Here is a 23,785-nt window from a genome sequence, read left to right as displayed (position 1 = left end):
TTATTACTTCGACTCAGGGCTCTACTACCGACAAGACTGACCAAGTTTTGTACTGTGGACACAAAGCATGTATGGCTGCTGATTTTAATAATTTAAGAAATATATATATATATTAAGTGATTTATTTTGAATTTCATGCACAGCTACACGAGGGTTATCTGCGCTAGTCGTCCCTAATTTAGCAGTGTAAGACTAGAGGGAAGTTAGTCATCACCACCCACCGCCAGCTCTTGAGTTACCCTTTTACCAACGAATAGTGGGATTGACCATCAAATTATAACGCCCCCAACGGCTAAAAGGGCGAGCATGTTTGGTGCGAGGGGGATTCGAATCTGCTACCCTCAGATTACACGTCGAGTGCCTTAACCACCTGTCCTTGTCGGGCCTGCACAAACGTTGCGAAAAGTGCAACATTATGGAATTTACCAATATCTCTGCAAGGGGCAAAAAATCATAAGTTATTTATATCTATGGCAAAAAGCGATGATTTGACACAAAGAGTTTTAGCCATATTTTGCAATCGATATATTAACTAATCTTTTGTTATTTAATACACTTCTCCAATAGCTCGGATATATATTTATGCAGGTCACCTGAACGTACCAGAAGAAAGCCTGAACTTTGTTTGTTTGTTTTTTGAATTTCGCACAAAGCTACTCGAGGGCTATCTGTGCTAGCCGTCCCTAATTTAGCAGTGTAAGACTAGAGAGAAGGCAGCTAGTCATCACCACCCACTGCCAACCCTTGGGCTACTCTTTCACCCACGAATAGTGGGATGAACCGTAACATTATAACGCCCCCACGGCTGAAAGGGCGAGCATGTTTGGCGCGACGGGGATGCAAACCCGCGACCCTCAGATTACGAGTCGCACGCCTTAACACGCTTGGCCATGCCGGGCCGAATTGAACTTTACTAAAAGGTTGTTTCACAGTATTGAACTATATTCGGTGTGTTTCAAAATATAATATTTTTTATATAAATTATGCCATTGTGCTTGATATACATACAACTGCAGGGGTTCGATTCCCCTCGGTGGATTCAGCAGATAGCCCGATATGGCTTTCCTGTGAGAAAACACACACACATACAACTGAAAATTATTTGTTGATCTTAAATTAATTACCCCCCGCTTGTACAGCGGTATGTCTCCGGATTTACAACGCTAAAATCAGGCGTTCGATTCCCCTCGGTGGGCTAAGCAGATAGCCCTTTGTGGCTTTGCTATAAGAAAAACACACACACACTCAAACTAATTCTTGAGAGAAATAATTTATGATATATAATACGTTAATATTTATATTAAAAAATAAACTTTTTTTTTACATTCAACTAAGTGTTACTTTATGAAATTAATAGCAACTACCGAGACTATTACCTTCAAAGGAATTATATTGTGATATCCTATCAACAAACCTTTGTTTCGTTATCTGTTCAGTGAAACCATGTGGGGTTTTAATCGTTGTTCTGAAGTAAAAGTAATGTTTCGCAGGATAACCAATTCACTTTTAACTTGTAAAGAAAGTTGTTTTAATTATTTTAGTCATCGATAGGTAGCGTTTTGTTGATGTACGGAATGTCCAAATAGAAGAAGGTGGTAGATATCTCAACATAGTGCTCTGTTTTTATTAATTTGTTTTATTTTTTATCGTTCTTAAAATGTTTTAATACATGGCACTCTGTGTAAGTCTCGTATAACGTTTCCTGCAAAATGCATTTTTCAATTCCTGATACACAGGAGCTTAAAGATAACCACGGAGGAACATATGTGGTATGTTGTTAACCTAGTTCAGTATTTTAATGTAGCTTGTCAAAAATTGACAATGGCACTGGCAGTACTTGAGATAAACGTGGGCGTATACTGTCAGACTGGTTGTAAAGTTAAACAATATGCGACATTCATTTGTAACTTGTAAGACAAAAAGGTTAAAATATTGGTAGAAATATTCGTTAGGAAGTATATTGGATATTTGTATAGACTTGTAAGTTATATAAATATGGATGTTACCAGATAGAGAACCTATTTTGTAAATTATTGGAGAATCAAAATGCCAGAGTGTATGAACAATTGTAGCGCTTGAAAGTATTTGTTTAAATCGTTTCAAATTAAATGCACAAGTACCTTTACAAATATATAAAGGCTAAAGTGCATAATATAATCATAGACCATAATTGCCATGGCTATTTGTTGCTCTCAAATGCTGTTTAACATTGCAAGAGAAAACAACTTGAGCCCTTTTAAAAAGTAGATTTTCCTTCATCAAGGGTTATAGGCAAAACTATTGAGGTTAATCTGTTGTCATTTGTAGATGATTTTTGGACTTATTGAAAATAAATAATAAAGAAAATGAAATAAAATTACAATTCATTAAAATTCTCTTTAAAGTTTTTCAAGCTTGACACCAGTGGCTTAGATATTTTTTATTTAAAATTCTGTTACTGTGTTCACTGCATCAGGGTTTAACTTTTTCAAACATTTATTATCACAATAATTAGATACAAAGGATCCTGACTAAACTTAATCAAAATATATTTTTTTCCTTTCTTTTATTTGTTTATATAGCTGTTTAAGTTTCTTTAGTATTAATATTATATAGTATTTTATCTGTTTATAATGCCTATACCCATTTTTGACTACTCTGCTTTTTGCATTTTATTTATATTTCCTGGATACACTGATTTAATTCTCTAGTTGCCATTCCTTCATTTCTTGGCAAGTTGATTTGAAACTTAGTAGGGTTATACCTTGATCCAATATATCCAGGTACCTTTTTTATTTAGAGCTTTTTATGTGGTCATACTTTATGCAGCCCCCAAAAAAATGTTTATTTTGGCTACTTTGCAGTCATATTTATAGCAATCAAGGTGAAAATTTATGCAAATTTTCGTATGCCCAGTGCATTGAGATAATGGTTTCAAGTATTCTAACTATCCAAGTAATCAGAATATTGCTGTTAAGTTTGTTATTAAGCACAAAGTGACACGAGCTCTTTGCTGTGGTCAGTTTCAGTCTTGTAATTTGTTTATTGTTTTACTTTGTTTCTTCAGCTTTGGTGAGTTGGGGGTAGGGGTCAAGATTTGAGGGTGTTGGATTCAATTTCCATTGCACTAGACTTGCTCACCTTGCATGTTTTTATTGCACAGGAACTATGGCTATTACCATGGCCTCTAATTTTGAACTGCTGACTAAGTGAAAGACACCAGCCACCATAATTTTTACTGATTAGAGGGAAGGCAACTGTGTAAAGTATCAACTGCTGCACTGATTCTGACTTCTTTTTTTTAATTTTTGAACTACTGATTAGTGGGATGGTAACTGTTAGCTAGTAACCATTGTCAGTTGTTTTTTTTTGTTTTTTCTATTTGTTTGTATATACCATGCTTTGAGGAACACTGTATTAAAGGATTAATCAATTAATAAAGGCCATTAGTTAATCAACTGGCATATAATACTAACTATTGCATTTTACTGCTAAGTAAGTATGTGACTAATTTAAATATAGAAGATGAAAAGGTTTATTGAGACTAACTCATAACGAAACATACACAAAAAAAGTATTTTTATGATACTTAAATATAGTCTTTAATATCCAGATACGCAACCAGTCAGATTTAAAAGAATTAAATCCAATTAACATATTGTTAGGAAAACTTATCCGCAATTATTGAAAAACAAAACTGCTGGTACTCATTTCAAATGTCTCGTATGATTTCATTTTTAAAATATAAAAAAATCATTTGGTCGATCTATGTCATCTCATTTTAACATGATAAATTGTTATTTTAAATTTGTTAATTTCAAATGTAGAAGTGATTGAGAAGGTGGAAATTAGGGAACATCTGGATGCAAGTGATCATTTCTCTGTATGTAATGTAATTTGATAGCATGAGCTATGTGTTCCTTAAGTAATTTACAAAATATAATAGCACAGAAAATATTTAAACACATTCAAAGGACAATAAAACAATAAAATCTAACTATAAATATATATACTTATGTTAAATGAATGTAGTTTCATGTTACAGTTTGAAGTAATTTTAGAAAGAAAAAGAGGGTAATTTAGATTAATTTTGATTGTGTGTGTGGTTGTTATGAGGTCAGTCAAATTAACCAACCTTGTATCAAGTTAAGGAAGAGAAAATAACAGTTAAAATATAAAGTGTTACTGAAAACAAACATTTGAAATGTATTTACAAGGTTTTAGGAATTACACAAAGGAAATTTGAAATAAGGAAAAATATTTTCATCTTAATATGAAAATCACTTTGCACATGGAATATTCAAAAGAAGTACTCTAAGTAATGATGGACAAATCTTTATTGTAGGTTGTTAAAAATACTTCACTAAAATATATGATTACCTGTCTATGAAAGACTTTAATGTTAACTGAAAGATTATTAAATTTTGTGAAGGTGTACACACACTATTGAAAGTTAAAAGTATTAAATCTATAAAAAAAAAACTTTAAACAATTACAAAGAGGTCATATAGTTGGTTAAATTGATTGGCTGAGCCTAAATTGAGGGAGTTGAAGTAATATATTGTTTATAATGCCAGACACCATTATAAAAAAAATGAAGTTTTAAACATAAATGATATAAGTATGGCAAAACTGTAAAACTGCTGTTATTCATTGAACTTGTACATATCTTTTGTTAGGGATATAATATCCACATCAATGGAGCTTATCACTGTACTGTTCGATACCGACAACTGCACAGTTTTAATGAGCAAGTAAGTCTTGAATATTGGCTTCTAATTTACATTATGTAATTATAAAACCTTTCACTTGTAATGAAAGCAGGTAATTAGTTGGATGAATTACTTATGTAATACAGACAGGAAGAAAGTATTCAGAAAGTGCATTTGTGAAAATGAGAGAGATGAGATGAGACAGCTTATTGGAAAGCGGCACACATCTGTCTTTGTAACCAGCAGAAATAATTACAGTGATAAATTGGTAATCTCAAGGGTTGAAGTATGATACTTGATACCTATGGTAATTGCATGTGATAGAAATGTACTTTATAACAAAAACTATTTGGTATACTTATTTATCTTATGCTAAAACAAAAATATTTTTAAAAAGTGAAAAGAATGTTACAAAACATAAAACAAAGAAAATTATTTCAAGGGTCTATATATATATACGTTGTAATAGCATGAAGTTTGAACAACAGCATGCCATTGTATTACCATGTAGATGAGTAATTCTTTGTTTAATTTGATTTTCTACATAATTTAAGTGTGGAAACATAAAATTATGGAAATTTGATAGGTAAACTAAAAAAAATGACTATATCAAGTATCCTGAAATACTATAAACTTTATTTAAATTTTAACTGTAAATGAAATTTCATGTTAATAAGTGATATAGTATATTAAATTTTCATTTTGAAAATACCATGTTATTACTACATATAATATTGTAGTGTTCATATGTAAAACATGTTTTTTCAATATAGCTTAAAGAGCATTTAAATACTGAAAAATAAAATTATACAAGTCAAACATAAAAATATTGAATGAAAGAAGGTTAACTTGTATGTACAATTAGAGATTCATTTTCAAAATATGTCAAAAGAGCACAAACAGCTTTTGTCTTCAGATACTGCACACAGATTTTATTGTTTGCATGTTAAGATGTCTCTTCAGACAGAGTACAGTGGGACATAGAAAGATTAGCTTAGCATTTATTGATTAAATGCTATTATGTATGGCAGTTTGGAGCTAAACACAAGCATAATATGTGTGCATTATTTCTTTTCACCCGTACTCTATACATAAATTAATCTTAAGTTTTAATCAGTTTTTAACATGTTCCCTTGGGCATATTTCTGTATGATTTGTTTATATCCGCAATACCTAACACACAATGTGGATTGTCAAGTGCCCATTTTTATTCAGTACAGTGCATGATGTGACAAGCAACTGGCTTACACAATGGTATGATTTTGGTTCATTTTATTATCATTATGTGTTCAAATGATTTTCTGATAAATAAAACAGTGTGGTTGTATTTCACCCTTTTATCAGCATATAAATTTTAATTAACTCTTTCACAATGGGTCATGGATCAAAGGCCATGTCATCGTGTTTGTTGACCTGCATTGAAAATTTTATTGAACTATTATTTTATGTCAGTAGGTTTGGAATCAAATGGTAGATTATAATTCAAACTTTAATATTATATATGAGTTAAGATTTTACTTTAAAAGTAAATATTAAAAGAACACATCTAAATATAGATGGTATGTTGAATGCAACACTGTTTAAAATTAGTTCTTCGTGGTGTCAAGGTACTATGTCTGTAGTTTTGAACAAATTAGGAACTCAAATTATTAGTTTCCAAACTAAAATATAAAGTAAGAACTTCATGTCTTTTTATTTTGCTGAGGTATGGCTTACATACTGAGTCAAGTACAGTGGCCTCATTCACCTTTTTCCATTTTTCAAAACGTTCTCTTTTTAACACTTACTTCAATATGTGATGTGAATAACCAATCAATAGCTTAGAATGTCCTCAGAGTGGTTTTTCTCAGCCATTTTAATCTGTGAAAAGGCTACCATATTCTTTCAATCCAAGATTTGAAGGAAGTAGATTGTGTCTTTAGTTTGCTCAGTTTCATATTATTTTAAAAATCTAAATACATTTTAGTTACTAAGCTTAATAAATTATAGTGGAATTTTATGGTATCAGTGTAGTTATATATGATTTTTTCAGGTTATTCAACTGTATGTGTATATATAAATATCACACACACACACACACACACATGCATGCACAAAATATACAAAATTTTGATATCCTCTACACATGAAATTTTAGAAAGCTTAGTAACCTATTTCCAGCAACTAAGTATAGGGGTCGTATCAAAAAGAGATACTTGTTTGCTTTACTTTTTGATTTATTGTGATATATTTTAAGAAAAGTTTAACTTATTTCTAAATGGTAATAATCTATATACATATAATGTATAATTGAAATGTGACTCTATATTACAAAATACTAGTCCATTAAAACACAGCCAAGACAGGGAAGACTAAAGGTCAGTTTTATATTACTGGATATGTAACATGAATGCACATGTACCATGTCAATGCAAGCTATGTAATTTTATCTAGGCATGACTGGAAGATGAATATAATACAAAATAATACATATATATGTAAATATATAATGTTATGAGATTTAAGCTACTTAGATTAAACATTTGTATATGCAGTCATTCTAGCACAAAAAGCATTATATTTATTTCCTAATTTTATTATGACAGTTATGAGGTTGGTCAAGTGACAGACTCTTTATTAAAAGTCCACCAAATTTTGTGAAGATACATGTATTGTACCAGAAGTCGGCAAATATTCATGTGCATGTGCAGATGTTCTTGTGTATATTACACCGAATGCACAGCAAAAGGGTTAATGTAATTTAGTTTTGTTTCACTGGTTACTGAATTATTTGAATGTTTGTATAGAGATTGTGAATTTTATATCTTAAAGTGATTGTACTATATGCAAGTGATAACTAACAACTTAAGCAGTCATAAAGTATTTTTGTCTTTCATTTACATGTTGTATTGCATTGTGAATGAATTGTCTTGAATCTCACTTTGATACTATTTAGTTGAAGAGAGAGTATGGGTCCACATATCTGCCCCATTTCCCTCCAAAGAAGCTTCTTCCATTATCACCCCCTCAGCTAGAGGAACGTCGTGTCTTATTGGAGAAGTATATCCAAATGTGTAAGTTTACAGACTGTTTTATAAAATATTTGGATTCATTAGAAAAAGCTGTTGAAGTTCTACTTAAAGGTATGTGTGTGCTATGCCATTCAATAAAATATTCTGTTCTTTGAAGCATTTTTTCATTTCTTTTAGATATGTCAGTGAATTAATAATAATATAAAATTATGAAATTAATATTGATCTTGAGGCACAAGAGCATGGACATATAAGTGGACTACCATTTATTCTTGAAGTTTTGGTTAGATGGACTGGTGTAATTAAGAAGAGTTATCTTTGACAAGTTTGCATGCTTTCATTCATATGCTGTTTTAATAGTGTCCAATACCTTTGCATGTATGCTTTCAGAATGTCACTTGATTAACTGCTTCCCCTTAAAAGGTTAGCAGTGTGAAACAGTATAGCATGTAAAGCTTGAGAAAGAGAAACCTGCAAACACTTTATTAAATTGTTCACTTGTAGGAATATTGCTAGTGGATTTTAACTTGTGCCCAGTTTAAACTTTCAGTTTTATTTCATTTGTATGGAATACTTAATAAGTATGTTCTTTTTACTGTCAAAGTAGTAATGAAGAGAAAAGCCATTACATGTCAAACTTTTAAATATATTTAGATGATGGTACTGAAGAAAGTGATAATTAATAAATGTGTGATGAAATGTGAGGAAGTTAGTGTGTTTCAGAGCTTCAGTTTGTCATGGCTTGTAGTTTTCTTAGCTAACATTCTGTGTGGCTTAAATGTTAAATTTTCAGTAATCACACAAGGAGTCAAAACATAATAGTAATAATATGTGGATAAATGAATACTTGTGGCTATTGAATATTATTGAACAAAGCACATGAAACCAAGAAACAGAAATATGAAATTATTTACATGTGTGTATTTAGAAATTATTTTCTGTGGAACATTGAATATATACATTATCTGAAACAATAATATTATCAAATAGTTAAAAAATGTTATAAACATGATACCTAATACAATAAAAGTTTTAATTTTCAAATAAATTCAAATCATTTTGTGACATGTAATATAATCTGGTACCAAATCATACTTCTCACATAATACTTTTCTTGACTTGTGTTGCCCTCTATATGTGTAATTTTCAATTGTCTCTAGCCTTATTGTTGCCACCTAATCCCATATGATTTCATATGGTATAGCTGTGCTGTAGCATACAAACGAGCATCTATCAATCTTCCACAAGGAGGAGTGTGGTACACCCTTCTTGTGCAGTTGATTTCCTTTATGTTGTGGAACACTCATTTTTTCTTGAAATGACATTCAGATGATTTTCACATCATGTTTTGTATTATCCATTGTGATTTCACTAAATGCTACTGTATTGACACTTTAATTTTTAGTATTTCTTTTTTTGGTAGGAATTTTTGTGGGGAAAGATTCTTTTTATTTCTACAAAACTAACTCTCCATTTAGTATTACTGCAATGGTATGGATACTAACAATAACTATTTCTGTTGCTCCGGGTTTCACACTTTCAGCTGGGGAGATCTTGGCCCTGATGCATTGCAAGTTAGAGTCTATCCTGCAACCAGCTACCTCTCCAAAATTCAATTTGGATCTCCTTTTTTCTTTCTATTCCTGAGGAGGAAGATTTGGACAGTCTTTTTCCACCTACTCCCTTTCTGTGCTTTCCCTTTCTACCCCTCTTGATCTCCCTCATTCTTTGTCTGAATATTTGAACATGATGTATGTCTCCTGTCTCGTTTCTTTCCTATGTGCCTTATGATTCCTCCCCCTCCCTTTTTCATTCTACCCCATGTAAGGTTATCTGATATCCCACCCTCCTGATATTTGAGTACATGCTAGACAGATTTTTACCCATTTACATTTGAGTGCCAGCATGCCTTGGCTTCCATGTTTAGCTGACTGTATACATCCATTTTTGGATTCTAATCCATGTCTGATTACTATTATCCTTTCTTATATCTCATCCATTTAACTTATTTATGAGGTTATTCACCAATCTTATGAAGGATTTTCAGCAAATACACTTTCCCTTCTTTTTCCTACATTGGCATTCTTATTTTCCAAGGCCTTGTCCTTTTAGGCATGGCTACTCTGTTGTTATCTCCTTGGAAGAGATGCTTTCTTGTCACATGTGTCTGTCTGCATCCTATTTACATGATTCTGTTTGGCTTCTTTATTGTGCCAGTCTGTTTTTAAGGATCTTCCCAATACCTTAGAGTCTGCTCATCAAATTCTTGTTTTCTCATTTTGTCAAACCTCCTGCTCCTGTTATTATCTCCAATTTTTTGTTTCTCCCCCTTTATCCCAAAACTTTTCCTCATCAGGACCCATATTCTTACTAGCATCTCTTTGAGATGGTTTGAGATCTTTTCAACAACAAGAACAATATGGAACAAACATTTCACCCTTCTCTATATTTTTATTCCTGGGTGTTTGTTCCCAAGAAGATCAGGATTTGGCATCATGTTATTGATCTCTCCAACTTGCATCTCTTCGTTAATCTTCCATATTTCACTGCAGAATTTTTTCTTGATTCCTGATAGTCATTTACTCCAGATCAATGGGTGACCAAGATTTACATCACTGATGCTTACTTTCATATCTCAATGTTTCCAACATCCTTTGGTTTGTTTTTAGGGATCAGATGTTTCAGTTCCATGCTCTTCCAATCAATCCTGCATTAGCACTATACATCTTCTGTTGCATGGTCAGTCTTTGCCCATCATATTCACATCCGTGGTTTGCAGTTTTAATGACCCTGTAATTACCTCTTCATTTAAAGGCAATGGAGCTTTTGATTTCATACAAGCTTTCTCTTCATGTGCGAAAGGTTTTTTCTCTCTCTTGGTAACCTGGGCTTCCATGGAATCCCTCATCCCTTTGGCTTGTGCACATTTTGCCTTCAGTCTGCACTGTATGATCAATAATCTCATTCAGGATCCCTTATAATCTGCCATCCATCTCTACCCTACAAGCTGACTTTGCCTGGTAGCTTCACAGGCTCAACACTTTGATTGGTATTTCTCTGCCTCCTCCTTATCCTGATTTACATCTCTTTACAGATGCTTCTGTTGTGGGATGAGGAGCTTATTTGGGTTCTCAGGAATTAGATGTTTATTAATTGATGATAAGATTTTCTTTATACATTAACCTTTTGGAACCTCTAGCTTTTTGTTGGGCTTTGGATCACTTCCTGCCAGTGATACTGGTCATGATCCATTTGACAATTTGATCGTTTTTTAATTGTCAAGGGAGGTATCTAATCCAATTTGTTTTGCTTTTGAATGTTGGATATCCTTTTATGGGCCTAATTTCAACATCTGTGTGTTCTTGCTTGTCACATCTCTGGCATTCTGAATCTTGTGACATATTGGCCATCTTGTCCCAAAGAAATTCTGCCAATAGAGTGGTCTCTTTCTCCTCAAGTGTTTTGGTAGTTATGCTCTTAGCTGAGTATTCCCTTGTGGATGCATTTGCCACCCAGCTCAACACAAAATTTCCATTAGTTTTTGGTTTAACTTTAGTTGTGGATGCTTTCAGTCACGATTGGACCACTCTTTATCTCTTATATAAACTGCTCCATGTCAAGCCATTTTCATTGCCTCATTCTGTTCTACACAGCCCTTGTTTTCACACTTGAAAATGTTTTGATAATCTTCTCCCATACCCCACTCAATGTGGATTCCTGTACATGCTGAGGGGACCTCCCAGGGAAGGTTCTGTTCTTTCAGTTTACCTCCCCTATGATCTAAACATTCACCCACATGTTTGCTGTGTGTGGTGACCCATGAAGAGGATCCTGGAAGTTGAGAGGTCTAACTGTAACTCATCACTTTGGCCTTGAATTCCTGTAGATTGGCAGCCTTGGGGTGACATCCCAGGGGTCATTCAGCTGGTCCACTTGGGCTAGGGTCAATAATGTACCAGTGTTGGATGTTCTCAACAGGTGTTGTGGACATTGTATCAAACGCTGGTGATTGGGTATAGTGCTCACGAAAACCTGGTCTTGCTCCAGTGTCCTTGTTTGGCATTGTAGTGTGTCCCTTCAAAGGGCTTCATGGTAGATGGGGTAAGTGGGCATTGAAATACCCTTTTTTATTATGGATCCTCCAAATAAAAACTTAAATAAAATAGTGAAAAACAGTCCATAGGTAAATGGCCATGTCTTGAAGATTCTGAGCAGCATTCTTTAACATCTGTAACACCTGTACCTTGTTTTCTTATACTACATTCTCTTTCAGACAAACCTTTAGGGCAAATGTTTCCTTTTTTCATTCAGAAGGGACTTAAGGGACTTGCTGGCTCTCCAAAGTCAGTAAAGAAGCTTCACTCTGGTGATATATTGTTGGAAACATCCACATCTCAACATAGTGAACTCCTCCTGCATTTGAAGGCAATATGGGATATACCTATTGATGTTATGCCTAATGCTACTTTGAATTCATCATGAGGAATTATTGTTGAGAGGGATTTGAAGAATATCCCAGAGTCAGAGATTCTTGCTGATTTCTCCACCCAAGGAGTTTATGCAGTGAGGCATATCTCCACTCACAAAGATGGAATTCTGATGCCAAACAATGTCCTCATTCTGACAGTTATGTCACCATATCCAACTGCCACCATCAAGGCAGGTTACCTTAATTGCAAGGTACAGCCATACATTCCAAACCGTCTAAGATGTTTCCAGTGTCAGTAGTTCAATCACTCAAAGACATCATGTCGTGTGCTCATTGTGGTGCCAAGGACCACGATGCCTGTGAGTGTGAAATGGACCCTAACTGCATCAACTGCAATGGTTCTCACCCATCCTACTTTCAATCTTGTTTTAAATGGTTGGAAGAAAAAAGAGGTGCAGCATTTGAAAACTATTCAAAACATTAGTTACCCTGATGTTTGAAGGTTGCTGTCCACCACTTTATCTTGGATGTGTGCTGCTGTACTTTATTCTACTACTACAATGGGAGTACAGACAGATCTCTCTGTGCCTTCAAAAGAATTGTTCTCAAATGAAAAGTCTTTTGACCTCCATGGTTAAAAACGTTGATGAATCAACTTCAACACCCATCTCTGTCACTAACATACATTTCAGCAAACCCCAAGATCCATTTCTTTTGGTTGTGGGTATGGGCATTTCCTCAGGTTCATTTCTTCTCCCACCCCAAGATGCAAAACAATCATTTGTTCATGTCCTCAGTCACTGGAATCCTCTTCCAACAACAAAGACCTGCTGAATTGACCCAGGGCAGGACCCATGGAGGTCAAAGGACCTCCCTCAAATAAAGACAATAAAGGAAAAAGACATGGTCATAAACAGAAGGGCTCTCCACCCAACTTGCCTACACATAAATAAAAATGATAACCTTTATACAATGGAATATTTGAGGTTTACATTATGATCTGGATGACATCAAAGCACTGATTGCTTTCTACCATCCTGTATGTCTTTTCTCACAGGAAACATTTCTGAAACCTGCTGATACAGTCACCTTTTGGCAGTTTTCTTTGTACAGGAATGATAGGCTGTGTGATAGACAAGTGCATGGAGGGGTGGCACTGTTGGCTGATCAGCATGTGCCCACCCTGTCTTTGCCACTTAACACATCCTTGGAAGCCATAGTTATCTGTTTTTCCTTGGGTTGTACCATGACTGTTTGTTCTTTCTATGTGTCACCAGAAGAGACCTATGATCAATCAGACCTTGATGCTCTCATTGAACAGTTGCTATCTCCCTTTAATCTTGGGGGAATTTAATGGACATCCTCCCCTCTGTGGAAGTGCTAATATTGATGGGAGGGGTTGTTCTGTAGAGTATATGCTTTATAATCTCAACCATTCTCTTTTCAATAGTGGTTCTTTTACTTATTTCCATGCATCTAGTCAGTTTTCTACTGCTATTGATCTCTCAGTTTACTCCCCTTCACTATTCTCCCACTTTTCATGGTGGGTTGACAAAAACACACAAGGCAGTGATAATATTCATATGATTTTGAAAGAGACTGGCCATGGTCAATGCCACCCTACCCATGTGGTCTGGTGGAAGTTGGATCAAGTAAACTGGCCCTCTTTCACTGCTCTCACAGAACTTTATTCTGCCATCTTCTGTAAGCCATCAATACATGACTGTGTGGCAGCATTAACTGACTGTATTATACAGGCAGCTGCTCAGTGTATTCCTAAAACCTCAACATGTTTTCCATGATATCCTAGTCTGTGGTGGAATCTTGCCTGCCACATGGCATGGAAGGCACAAAAATGGGCCTGGGATATTTTTTGTAGGTATCCCACACTCTTTCACTGCATTGCCTTCCAGCAGGCCCATGCACATGCTCAGTGGGTAAGACGTCAAAGCCAGAAGAACTCTTGGATTAAGTTTTCAACCAGCATATCTTCTACCACCAGTTCCAAAGTCATATGGGACAAGATTCAAAAGGTCAGTGGGCAATATAATTTTGTCCCTCTCTAGATCTTGCTTTCTAATGGCCAGGAAATAGCTGATACCTACAGCATTGCCGACACTCTAGGTAAAAGTTTTTGCCAGGTATCTAACATTTTTGCTTCATCCTTCACCTTCTTAGCCATTAAGACTCAGGCAGAGCGATCACCTCTTTCCTTTCAAGCTGATTATCGTATCCAGGAGCAGTTAGATGAATTGGGTCCATGTTTGGATAACATTGTTGTATCCACTGGTCAGCCCATCCCACCATGGCTTATTACAATCCCCAAATGCAACCTGTCTTTAAGTCGTCTGAGGAAAGCAGACATTCCCGATTGAAAATATTGTCTGTTATTTGCCAATCATCTTTCGAACTGTCATTCCATTCCCATTTATATGGATAATTGGAAATTAGATGACTGTGGGCTCTGCCATGGTTTGTTGTGGTTTGGTGGTTGCTCGCAGAATCCCTTTTACAGCTGAATCACGTAGAAGCTAGGCAGAACTCAAATTACACTATTTATACTGACTTGCTTAATTCTCTACTGGCCCTGGAATCGCTTTATGTTAGTTCTCACCCTGTTCTTGCTAATATTCAAAATTGACTGGCCCATTTTTTTAATATCTACTTCTATCCACTTTTTCTGGATACCAGACCACATTGGTATTCGCAGAATGGGCTTGTTGACACTTCAGCTAAATCTGTCTGTTCTGGCACTATCACTGCTGTGCATGTTCCACACATGGACTATGGTCCTGTATTGAAGGCTCGGCTTCATGCCAGTGGGTAGTCGACATATTGTGAGCAACATGAAAACAATGTTTCTAGGCTTCACAGTGATGACCAGACCATGTCCAACTCTAGAATACTCAAATACTTTTAGGCAAAAATCAGGGCAAGAGAAAAACAAATTCTTTTCATCAGAGAGTATCTGCACCCTGTTGACTGATACACTGTAAGGGACAAAGATATCGTTAGGTCTCTTGACAAACTTCTTGAGTTCCCCCTAAATTTAAAATCATTCCATAATCTTTTATTGTAGTTTGATATTATGCTGTACCAGCTTCTTGATAGTGGTAGGAAGACTGCTGTGTGATTTGAGACTATCGACTTCTTGTGTAGTGGGACACAGTTGTTACCGTTCTTCAACCACATTTTCAGAACCTCCATTGATTTCACAAAATTAGCATCAAGTACTGCTTTGTAGCCTTTTGTTTCTGGATAAGTGAATCATGTAATGTGAATTCCTTAAGCATAAGCCAACAAAGGGATTGCTAGAGGTAGCATAGTATTCTGATAGATATTGTAATATCTGTCTGGAGAATGACCTTCATTGCAGACAGATCTTTCTTAATCTGTAATAACACTGCCTCTATAATCAAGATCATAGAATCTTTATCATATGTGCTGTTGTTTTTTGAAAGATGATCAGTGTATACTTTATGCAGAGAACAACAACCAGTCTCGTCTCTCCTTCTACTGTAATACATGAGCATCATACTCATACTTCTACTGTAGTGATCAACTGTTTTCTTCTGAAAGTACACTGACCCCAGCTTCATCCATAATAACAAGAGCTTCATCAGAGATTTTCATAACTTCATAACTCTCTCTCATAGTAGTTGAAATTCCTTGTATCGCAAGTCTTACATGATGACCCATGAACAATTTAGTTTTTTTTGCAACATGCAACCAATACTCATGTAGGGGGTAGCTCATCTGTAGGGTTTAGTAAAATCTCTCTTACTTTACTGAAGAAGTGAAATACATGCTCTCATCCATTATAAAATGATAGGATTGAAAGAGTAGTCTCATTTCTTTTGGTAAATGCCAGTCTTGATGCTTTATTATGGAGTGCACATTGATCACTTTGGTTCCAAGCAATCTCTTTTTTCAAATTACTATTTGGCTTTATTGATCTACTACCATAACTGGTGATCCAATTATCCTTTATCCTTTTGGTGAGATCAATGCTATTGTTCATTAGGAAGCCTGTTGCACAGGAAAATGCTGAACTAGCTGGCCTTCTTCCATCTTGTACCACAAATCCATCTGAAACCTCTTGAAATAAATTGTGAAAGGTTTGAAACTTTTTTTTATTTATTTACTAAAAGCTCTGGAACTGAAAATGTCCTTGGATGATGTGTAATTCTACATCAAGTTCAAAATACTGCATGATTAGTTCACTTTCAAAGCATTGTCAATATTAATGTGAAAAAAACCCCCAAAAAACAGTGTGTATATTTTTTTATTTCTAAAATGCTTAACTTGCAAGGCACAAGTTTTCTTGAGCCAAACTGGAGATTATCTCATTACCTATCACTGGGGTAAGCTGGTATTCTGGCTTCTAAGCATTATTGCTGGTTATTAAATATTAGAGATATTTGTTAATCCTTCACTTATTGCATGTAGTTTGTCACTCTGTTCACATGTTAATCAGTTTCTATGAAGAAGTTATATATATATATTAGTTTTATGCTGTAATATAACGTTCACAGTTTTAATTTTCTTATGTTGAAAGCACACGTATCATAAGCTGTAAGTCATTTGTTTTTGGATATTTTATTACAGTGACACAGGATCCTGACATTGGAGACTGTAACATATTTAAAGGTTTTCTCTTAAGTGCACAGCAGGAAACTCAAAATGCTGTGCAAGAAGATATTGATCTGGATGTTTATATGATGAATTGGCACAAAGTAACTGTCAGAGTAAATACAATTGACTCTACAGACACAGTTCTGCTGGTAATGGTTTTTCTTTCCATTTATATGGGATGTAATGTTGCTTTTTTTTTTGATAAAATTTTAAGGTAAACTTTTGTTGCTATAATTTCTCAAAGCTATTTCTATAGGTCTTCAATAAAAGAGATGTACAAAGTTAATGCTGGTTTTCGTAACCTTTACCTACTTTTACACACACACACATGTATTACATGTTTTGACTTTGCAGTATTTAGTTTAATCTAGTATCCATAATATTATACCAACTGTTTACATTTGTTTGGTTCTTATAAAGTCCTACATGTCTTGCTGATGCAAAAACTATTGTTCTGCTAGGCAACTCAGATGTAACTGTTTGGTTACTAGTTTAAAAACACTAATGCAAGAGGATCGCAAAATGAAACAAATCTATAATGATTGAAACTCGTAACACTATGTAACAAAATTTTTACTTTTCTTGTTCATGGGCAGAAAGTGTTATTTCCCAGTTGCTTATGCCTAAAGTAAATGAAAAAGACCTATATTTCTCTACAAACTTTGCTTTTGTGACCTGGGTAATGAAATTTCAAATTTACCCATTTTCCAGAACATTCCAGGTATTTCAGTGCTAAGTAGCTGATAGAAAATTTTCAAGAACTTTCTACATTGTTGTAGAACTTACAAGAATTTTCAAGAACCTTTTAGAATTTTCTAAAGCTTTCCATAATAATATATATATATATATATAAGGAGGTCACCAATCACCACTTCAGTTTAGTTCCAACTGCCTAACTGAACATATAGACCAATCTGATTTTATCAGAGATGGTATCAAGAAGCTGCAAGCATTCTCCAGATGCATTCTGCTATGTATGTTGCCAATTTATCAAGACAAGAGTGAAAAAGTACTCTGTGACAGCATCTGCTAAAATGTGTGAAGCCTACAAGGCATATTTTGGCATACCTGTTAGGGATCAAGACAAACCCTAAGCATCGCATTTTACCTGTGAGCACTGTCAAAAAAAACTCTAGAAGGTAAGACTGACAGTTTTTGCTTGTTTGAATGGTAAGATTTTATATTATACAAATTTTAGACCTTTTAAAATTTAAATATTTTGCATGAAGCTCTTGCACGTTAGTTGTGGATGAAATAAATTTATTCTTCATAATAACAATTTCATTTTGCTCTTTTGCAAGATGGTGAACAGAGGGGAAAAGAGAGCCATGAAGTTTGCTATTCCAAGAATTTGGCATGAACCCACTGTGACCACTCAAGCAATTGCTACTTCTGTATGGTGGACTCTTCCAAATGTTGTGCTCGCAAGAATGCATCTGCTATGATGATTCCAGACCTTCCATCACCCATTGACCAGTGCCATACTGCTCTGAGCTCCCTGTACCCCCTCCAGTAGAGAGAAAGCAGCCATCCTCAGAAGAGAGCAGCAAATCTGAAGAGGAGGTAGACGTTGAAGATCCAGATTACAATTTCACAGGTGCAGCTAGTGAGAGAAACCCACACTTCCCCAACAAAAGAGATCTCAATGACTTGATCAGAGATCTTGGTCCAAGAAAGTCGAATGCCGAGCTTTTGACATCTGGGCTCAAGGAGTGGGATTTGTTAGATGAACCCCTCGGTGTGGATTCCTGTACGTGGTGAGGGGACCTCCCAGGGAAGGTTCTGTTCTATCTGGTTACCTTCTCTGGGATCTAAACATCCACCCACGTGTTTGCCGTGCGTGGCGACCCATGAAGGGGAGGAGAGGATCCTGGTGGTTGAGGGGTCCAACCCTAACACACCACTTTGGCCTCGAATTCCTGTAGACGGGCGGCCTTTGGGTGGCCCCCCTTGGGTCAATCGGCTGGTCCACTTGGGCTAGAGTCAACCAAGTACCAGTGTTGGAAGTTCTCAACGGGTGTTGTGGACATTGTGCCTGATGCTGGTGTTTGGGTATAGTGCTCATAAACCCTGGCGTTGCTGCATTGTCCTTGCATGACTTTGTAGTGCGTCCCCTTGTAGGGCTCCATGGTGGGTGGGGTCAGTGGGTACCGAAATTTTTCCTTTTTCCTATGGATCCTCCAAAAATTTAAATAAAATTGTAAAAAACAGTCAATGGGTAGCGACCACTTCTTGAATACTCAGAACAGCAATCTTCAACATCAGTAACACACGCATTACCTCATTTTCTTATATTACATTCTCTTTCGAAAACCTTTAGGGCAAATGTCCCCTTTTTTATTCAAAAGGGACTAGAGGGACTTGCTGGCTCTCCAAAGTCAGTAAAGAAACTTGATCTGGTGACATATTGGTTGAAACATCCACATCCCAACACAGTGAACTCCTCTTGAATTCAAAGGCAATTGGGGATATATCTATTGAGGTTACACCCCATGCTACCTTGAATTCTTCACGAGGAGTTATTGTTGAAAGGGATTTGAAGAACATTCCCGAGTCAGAGATTCTCGCTGGTCTCTCCACTCAAGGAGTTTCTGCAGTGAGGCGCATGTCCACTCGCAAAGATGGAGTTACACTGCCAACAAATACCCTCATTTTAACATTTACTTCACCACGTGCACCTGCCACCATCAAGGCAGGTTATCTCATTTGCAGGGTTCGCCATACATACCAAACCCTCTTGATGTTTCCAATGTCAGAGATCCGCCACTCAAAGACATCTTGTCGTGGTTCCCTGACATGTGCACGTTGTGGAGGCAAGGACCATAATGCCTATGACTGTGACATGAACCCACATTGCGTAAACTGCAATGGTTCTCACCCCTCTTACTTTCATTCTTGCCCAAAATGGTTGGAGGAAAAAGAGGTGCAGCGTTTGAAAACGACACATAACATTAGTTATCCTGAGGCTCGGTAATTGCTGTCCACAACTCCATCTCGGACATATGCTGCTGCACTTCATTCCACAACTACAGTGGGAGTGCAGACAGATCTCTCTGTGCCTCCAAGAGAATCGTTTTCAAAACAAATGAAAAGCCTTTTGACCTCCGTGGTTAAAGAGGTTGATGAATCGACTTCCACACCCATCTCTGTTCCTCCCATACCTTCCAACAAACCTCAAGATCCACGTCCTTCATTTTCAAATACAGGCATTTCTTCTGATACATCTTTTTCTCCCACCACAAGAGACAAAACAATTATTCGTTTGCGTCCTCAGTCACTGGATTCCCCTTCCAATAACAAAAACCTGCCCACCCGACCCAGAGCAGGATCCATGGAGGTTGATAGACCTCCTCTGACTAAAGACAGTAAAAAAAAAAGACGTGGTCGTAAACCGAAGGGTTCTCCAGCCACTTCACCTACCCGTTCTGAAAAATGGCCACCTTGATACAATGGAACTGTCGAGGTTCACGTTCTAATCTGGATGATATCAAAACGCTGATTGCTTCCTACCATCCTGTTTGTCTTTCTTTACAAGAAACATTTCTCAAAACTGCTGATACTGTCTTTATTCGGCAGTTTTCTCTGTACAGAAATGACAGGTTGTGTGATGGTCGAGTACATGGAGGGGTGGCACTGTTGGTTGATCAACACGTGCCCACCCTGTCTTTGTCACTCAACACACCCTTGGAGGCTGTAGCCATCCGTGTTTCCTTGGGTCATACCATCACTGTTTGTTCTCTGTACCTGTACCCTGGAGAGACATACGATCAATCAGATCTTGATGCTCTCGTTGAACAGTTGCCATCTCCATTTCTAATCCTAGGGAATTTTAATGGACATCATCCCCTCTGGAGAAGTGCTATTATTGATGGGAGGGGCCGATCTGTAGAGCGGATGCTCTCTGATCACAATCTTTCTCTTTTCAATACTGGTTCTTCCACTTACTTTCATGCACCTAGTCAGTCCTTTACTGCTATTGATCTCTCAGTTTGCTCCCCTTCATTATTCTCCCATTTTTCATGGAAGGTTGACAGTAATCCACTAGGCAGTGATCATTTTCCGATCCTTTTGAGAGAGACTGGCCGTGGTCTATGCCACCCTACCCGCGTGCCCCGGTGGAAGCTGGATTAGGCAGACTGGTCCACTTTCACTGCTCTCGCAGAAGTTGATCCTGCCATCGTAAATCAGCCATCAATAGACGACTGTGTAGCAGCGGTAACTGACTGTATTACACATGCAGCTGTTCAGTGTATTCCTAAAACCTCGACACGTTTTCCACGATATCCTCGTCCGTGGTGGAATCCTGCTTGCCACTTAGCACGGAAAGCTCAAAAGCGGGCCTGGGATACTTTTCGTAGATATCCCACACTTTCAAACCGGTTGCTTTCCAACGGGCCGTGCACATGCTAGGTGGGTAAGACGTCAAAGCCAGAAGGAATCTTGGATTAAGTTCACAACCAGCATATCTTCTACCACCAGTTCCAAGATCATATGGGACAGGATTCGAAAGGTTAATGGGCACTATTATTCTGTCCCCCTCTCGATCTTACTCTCTGATGGTCAGGAGGTGACTGATGTTGAACATCGCTAACACTCTAGGTGAAAGCTTTTGCCGGGTATCTAGCACTTCTGCTTGTTCCTCCACCTTCCTGGCCATCAAGACTCGGGCAGAGCGATCACCTCTTTCCTTTCGAACTGACTGTTTCTTTGATTATAATTGTCCCTTTACCCTGGTGGAACTAAAAATGGCCCTTCATCGGTCTGCCAGTACGTCTGTTGGACCTGATGATATTCATTATGGCATGCTGCACCATCTATCTCCTGCTTCTCTTGATGTCCTTCTGATTGTTTTCAACCAGATCTGGCAGGAGAATGCTTTTCCTGATGCCTGGTGCCAGGCTATTATTTTACCTTTCTCTAAGCCAGGGAAAGATCCCAAGATTCCTTCAAATTACCATCCAATTGCTTTGACGAGCTGTCTCTGTAAGACATTAGAAAGGATGGTTAATGCTCGTCTTGTTTGGTTCCTTGAATCTAACAACCTCCTCTCGCCCACCCATTGTGGGTTCCGTCAACAGCACCACTACAGACCACCTAATTTGTCTTGAAACATCTATCAGAGAAGCCTTTCTCAACCGCCAACATCTTGTATCAATATTCTTTGACATAGAGAAGGCTTAAGACACAACATGGAGGTATGGCATTTTGCAAGACCTTCATACATATGGGTTACGTGGCCATCTACCCATGTTTATTAAAATATTTTTAATGGACAGGAGATTCCAAGTTCGTGTGGGTTTGACACTTTCCCGTTCTTTTGTACAGGAACTTGGAGTCCCTCAAGGCTGTGTATTGAGTGTTACACTCTTCAGTATAAAGATAAATGCCATCACTGAACAACTCCCTCTCACTGTTGCGAATGGGCTGTATGTCGACGACTTTCACATCTCAGGTCAGTCGTCAAACATGAGATATATTGAGCGGCAACTACAAACCGCCCTCAATTGTGTATGGAAGTGGACTCTGGCGAACAGCTTTAATTTCTCTCTCTCCAAAACTGTATGCATGCACTTTTGTCGTCGACGGGGTATTCACTCTGATCCTGAACTTCATATCGGTTTAAATTTTGCTGCCAGTGGTCCCGGAGACCAAGTTTTAGGGGCTTATCTTTGATCGTAAACTGACCTTTATACCACACTTAAAGCAGCTTCGGGTCAAATGCACAAGAGCACTGAACATCCTCCGTGTTCTCTCTTCTACCAGTTGGGGGGCAGATCGCTGTTCAATATTAAAGGTATATCGTGCTTTTATTTGATTGAAATTCGATTATGGATCAATGGTCTATGGCTCTGCCAGACCCTCGGCCTTAAAGATGCTGGACCCCATTCATCACAAAGGACTTTGACTCTGCACTGGGGCTTTCCATACCTCTCCAGTTCAAAGTATATACATTGAATCTCATGAACCTTCTCTACACCTTCGCCGTTTGCAACTATCTTTACAATATACTTCGAAACTTCATTCCTTACCAAAGCATCCCACCTGGAAATGTGTTTTCCTTCCTCGGTGGGCAGTACTTTTTCAGAACAGATGATCTGTCATTGCTCCGTTTAGCCTTCGCATCCGGGCGCAATTGGATGAATTGGGTCTTGGATAACATTGCAGATTCCACAGGTCGGCCCAACCCACCATGGCTTATTACAGCCCCCAAATGTGACCTTTCTTTCAGTCACCTAAAAAAAGCAGATACTCCAGATTGGAAGTACCGTCTTTTATTCAATGAATATCTTTCAAACAATCATTCAGTTTTCATTTATCCAGATGGTTCTAATTCAGGTAATTCAGTGTGCTCTGCTATGATTTGCTATGGGTCAGTAGTTGCACGCAGAATCCCTTCTACAGCTTCTGTGTTCACTGCTGAACTGTATGCCATATCACTTGCCCTGGATCATATTGCAGCTGAGCAGTACTCCTAATGCACTATTTATACTGATTCGCTTAGTTGTATACTTGCCTTGGAATCGCTACACATTAGCTCACATCCTATTCTCGCTGATATTCGAAACCGACTGGCCCATTTCTCATTTGCAGCTACTTCAATCCAGTTTTTCTGGATACCAGGCCATGTTGGTATTCGTGGGAACGAGCTTGCAGACATGGCAGCCAAATATGTCTGCTTCAGCACCATTACTCCTATGCCTATTCCGTACATGGACTATGGTGTTGTCTTCAAGGCACAGCTCCGTGCCAGCTGGCAGTCCACTTGGAGTGAGCAACACGACAACAAACTTTTTTTTAAATCAAACCCAAAATTGGACTTTGGCCATCTAGCTTCCGTAAAGTTCGGAAGGAGGAAGTTGTTCTCACTAGGCTACGCATTGGTCACAGTTTTTTAACTCATCATTTTCTTTTATCTGGAACTGATGCACCAATGTGTAGTTTGTGTAACACTCAAATCACTATCAGCCACGTTTTACTTACTTGCCATCGTTACAATTCTCAATGACAGCAATATTTTA

The 23,785-nt window shown here is 37.2% G+C and overlaps 1 protein-coding gene across 4 annotated transcripts in view; it reads left to right on the top strand.

Moving 5' to 3' along the window:
• The first annotated feature begins 1,523 nt into the window (after positions 1-1,523).
• LOC143249148 (sorting nexin-17-like) overlaps positions 1,524-23,785 on the top strand; it is a 66,567-nt gene continuing 44,305 nt past the window's right edge. Inside the window, exons 1-4 of one of the 4 annotated variants that reach the window (XM_076498553.1) lie at positions 1,524-1,769; positions 4,659-4,733; positions 7,627-7,744; positions 16,740-16,915. In XM_076498553.1, coding sequence (XP_076354668.1) covers positions 1,710-1,769; positions 4,659-4,733; positions 7,627-7,744; positions 16,740-16,915 — 429 coding nt within the window. In that variant the 5' untranslated portion in view covers positions 1,524-1,709. The remainder of the gene's footprint in view (positions 1,770-4,658; positions 4,734-7,626; positions 7,745-16,739; positions 16,916-23,785) is intronic. The other 3 variants (XM_076498554.1, XM_076498556.1, XM_076498555.1) reach the window with 3 other exon arrangements.

Source organism: Tachypleus tridentatus, chromosome 4, assembly GCF_004210375.1.
Source record: "Tachypleus tridentatus isolate NWPU-2018 chromosome 4, ASM421037v1, whole genome shotgun sequence".
NCBI classification, from domain to species: Eukaryota; Metazoa; Arthropoda; class Merostomata; order Xiphosura; family Limulidae; genus Tachypleus; species Tachypleus tridentatus.
This window is presented reverse-complemented; position numbering and strand designations above follow the sequence as displayed.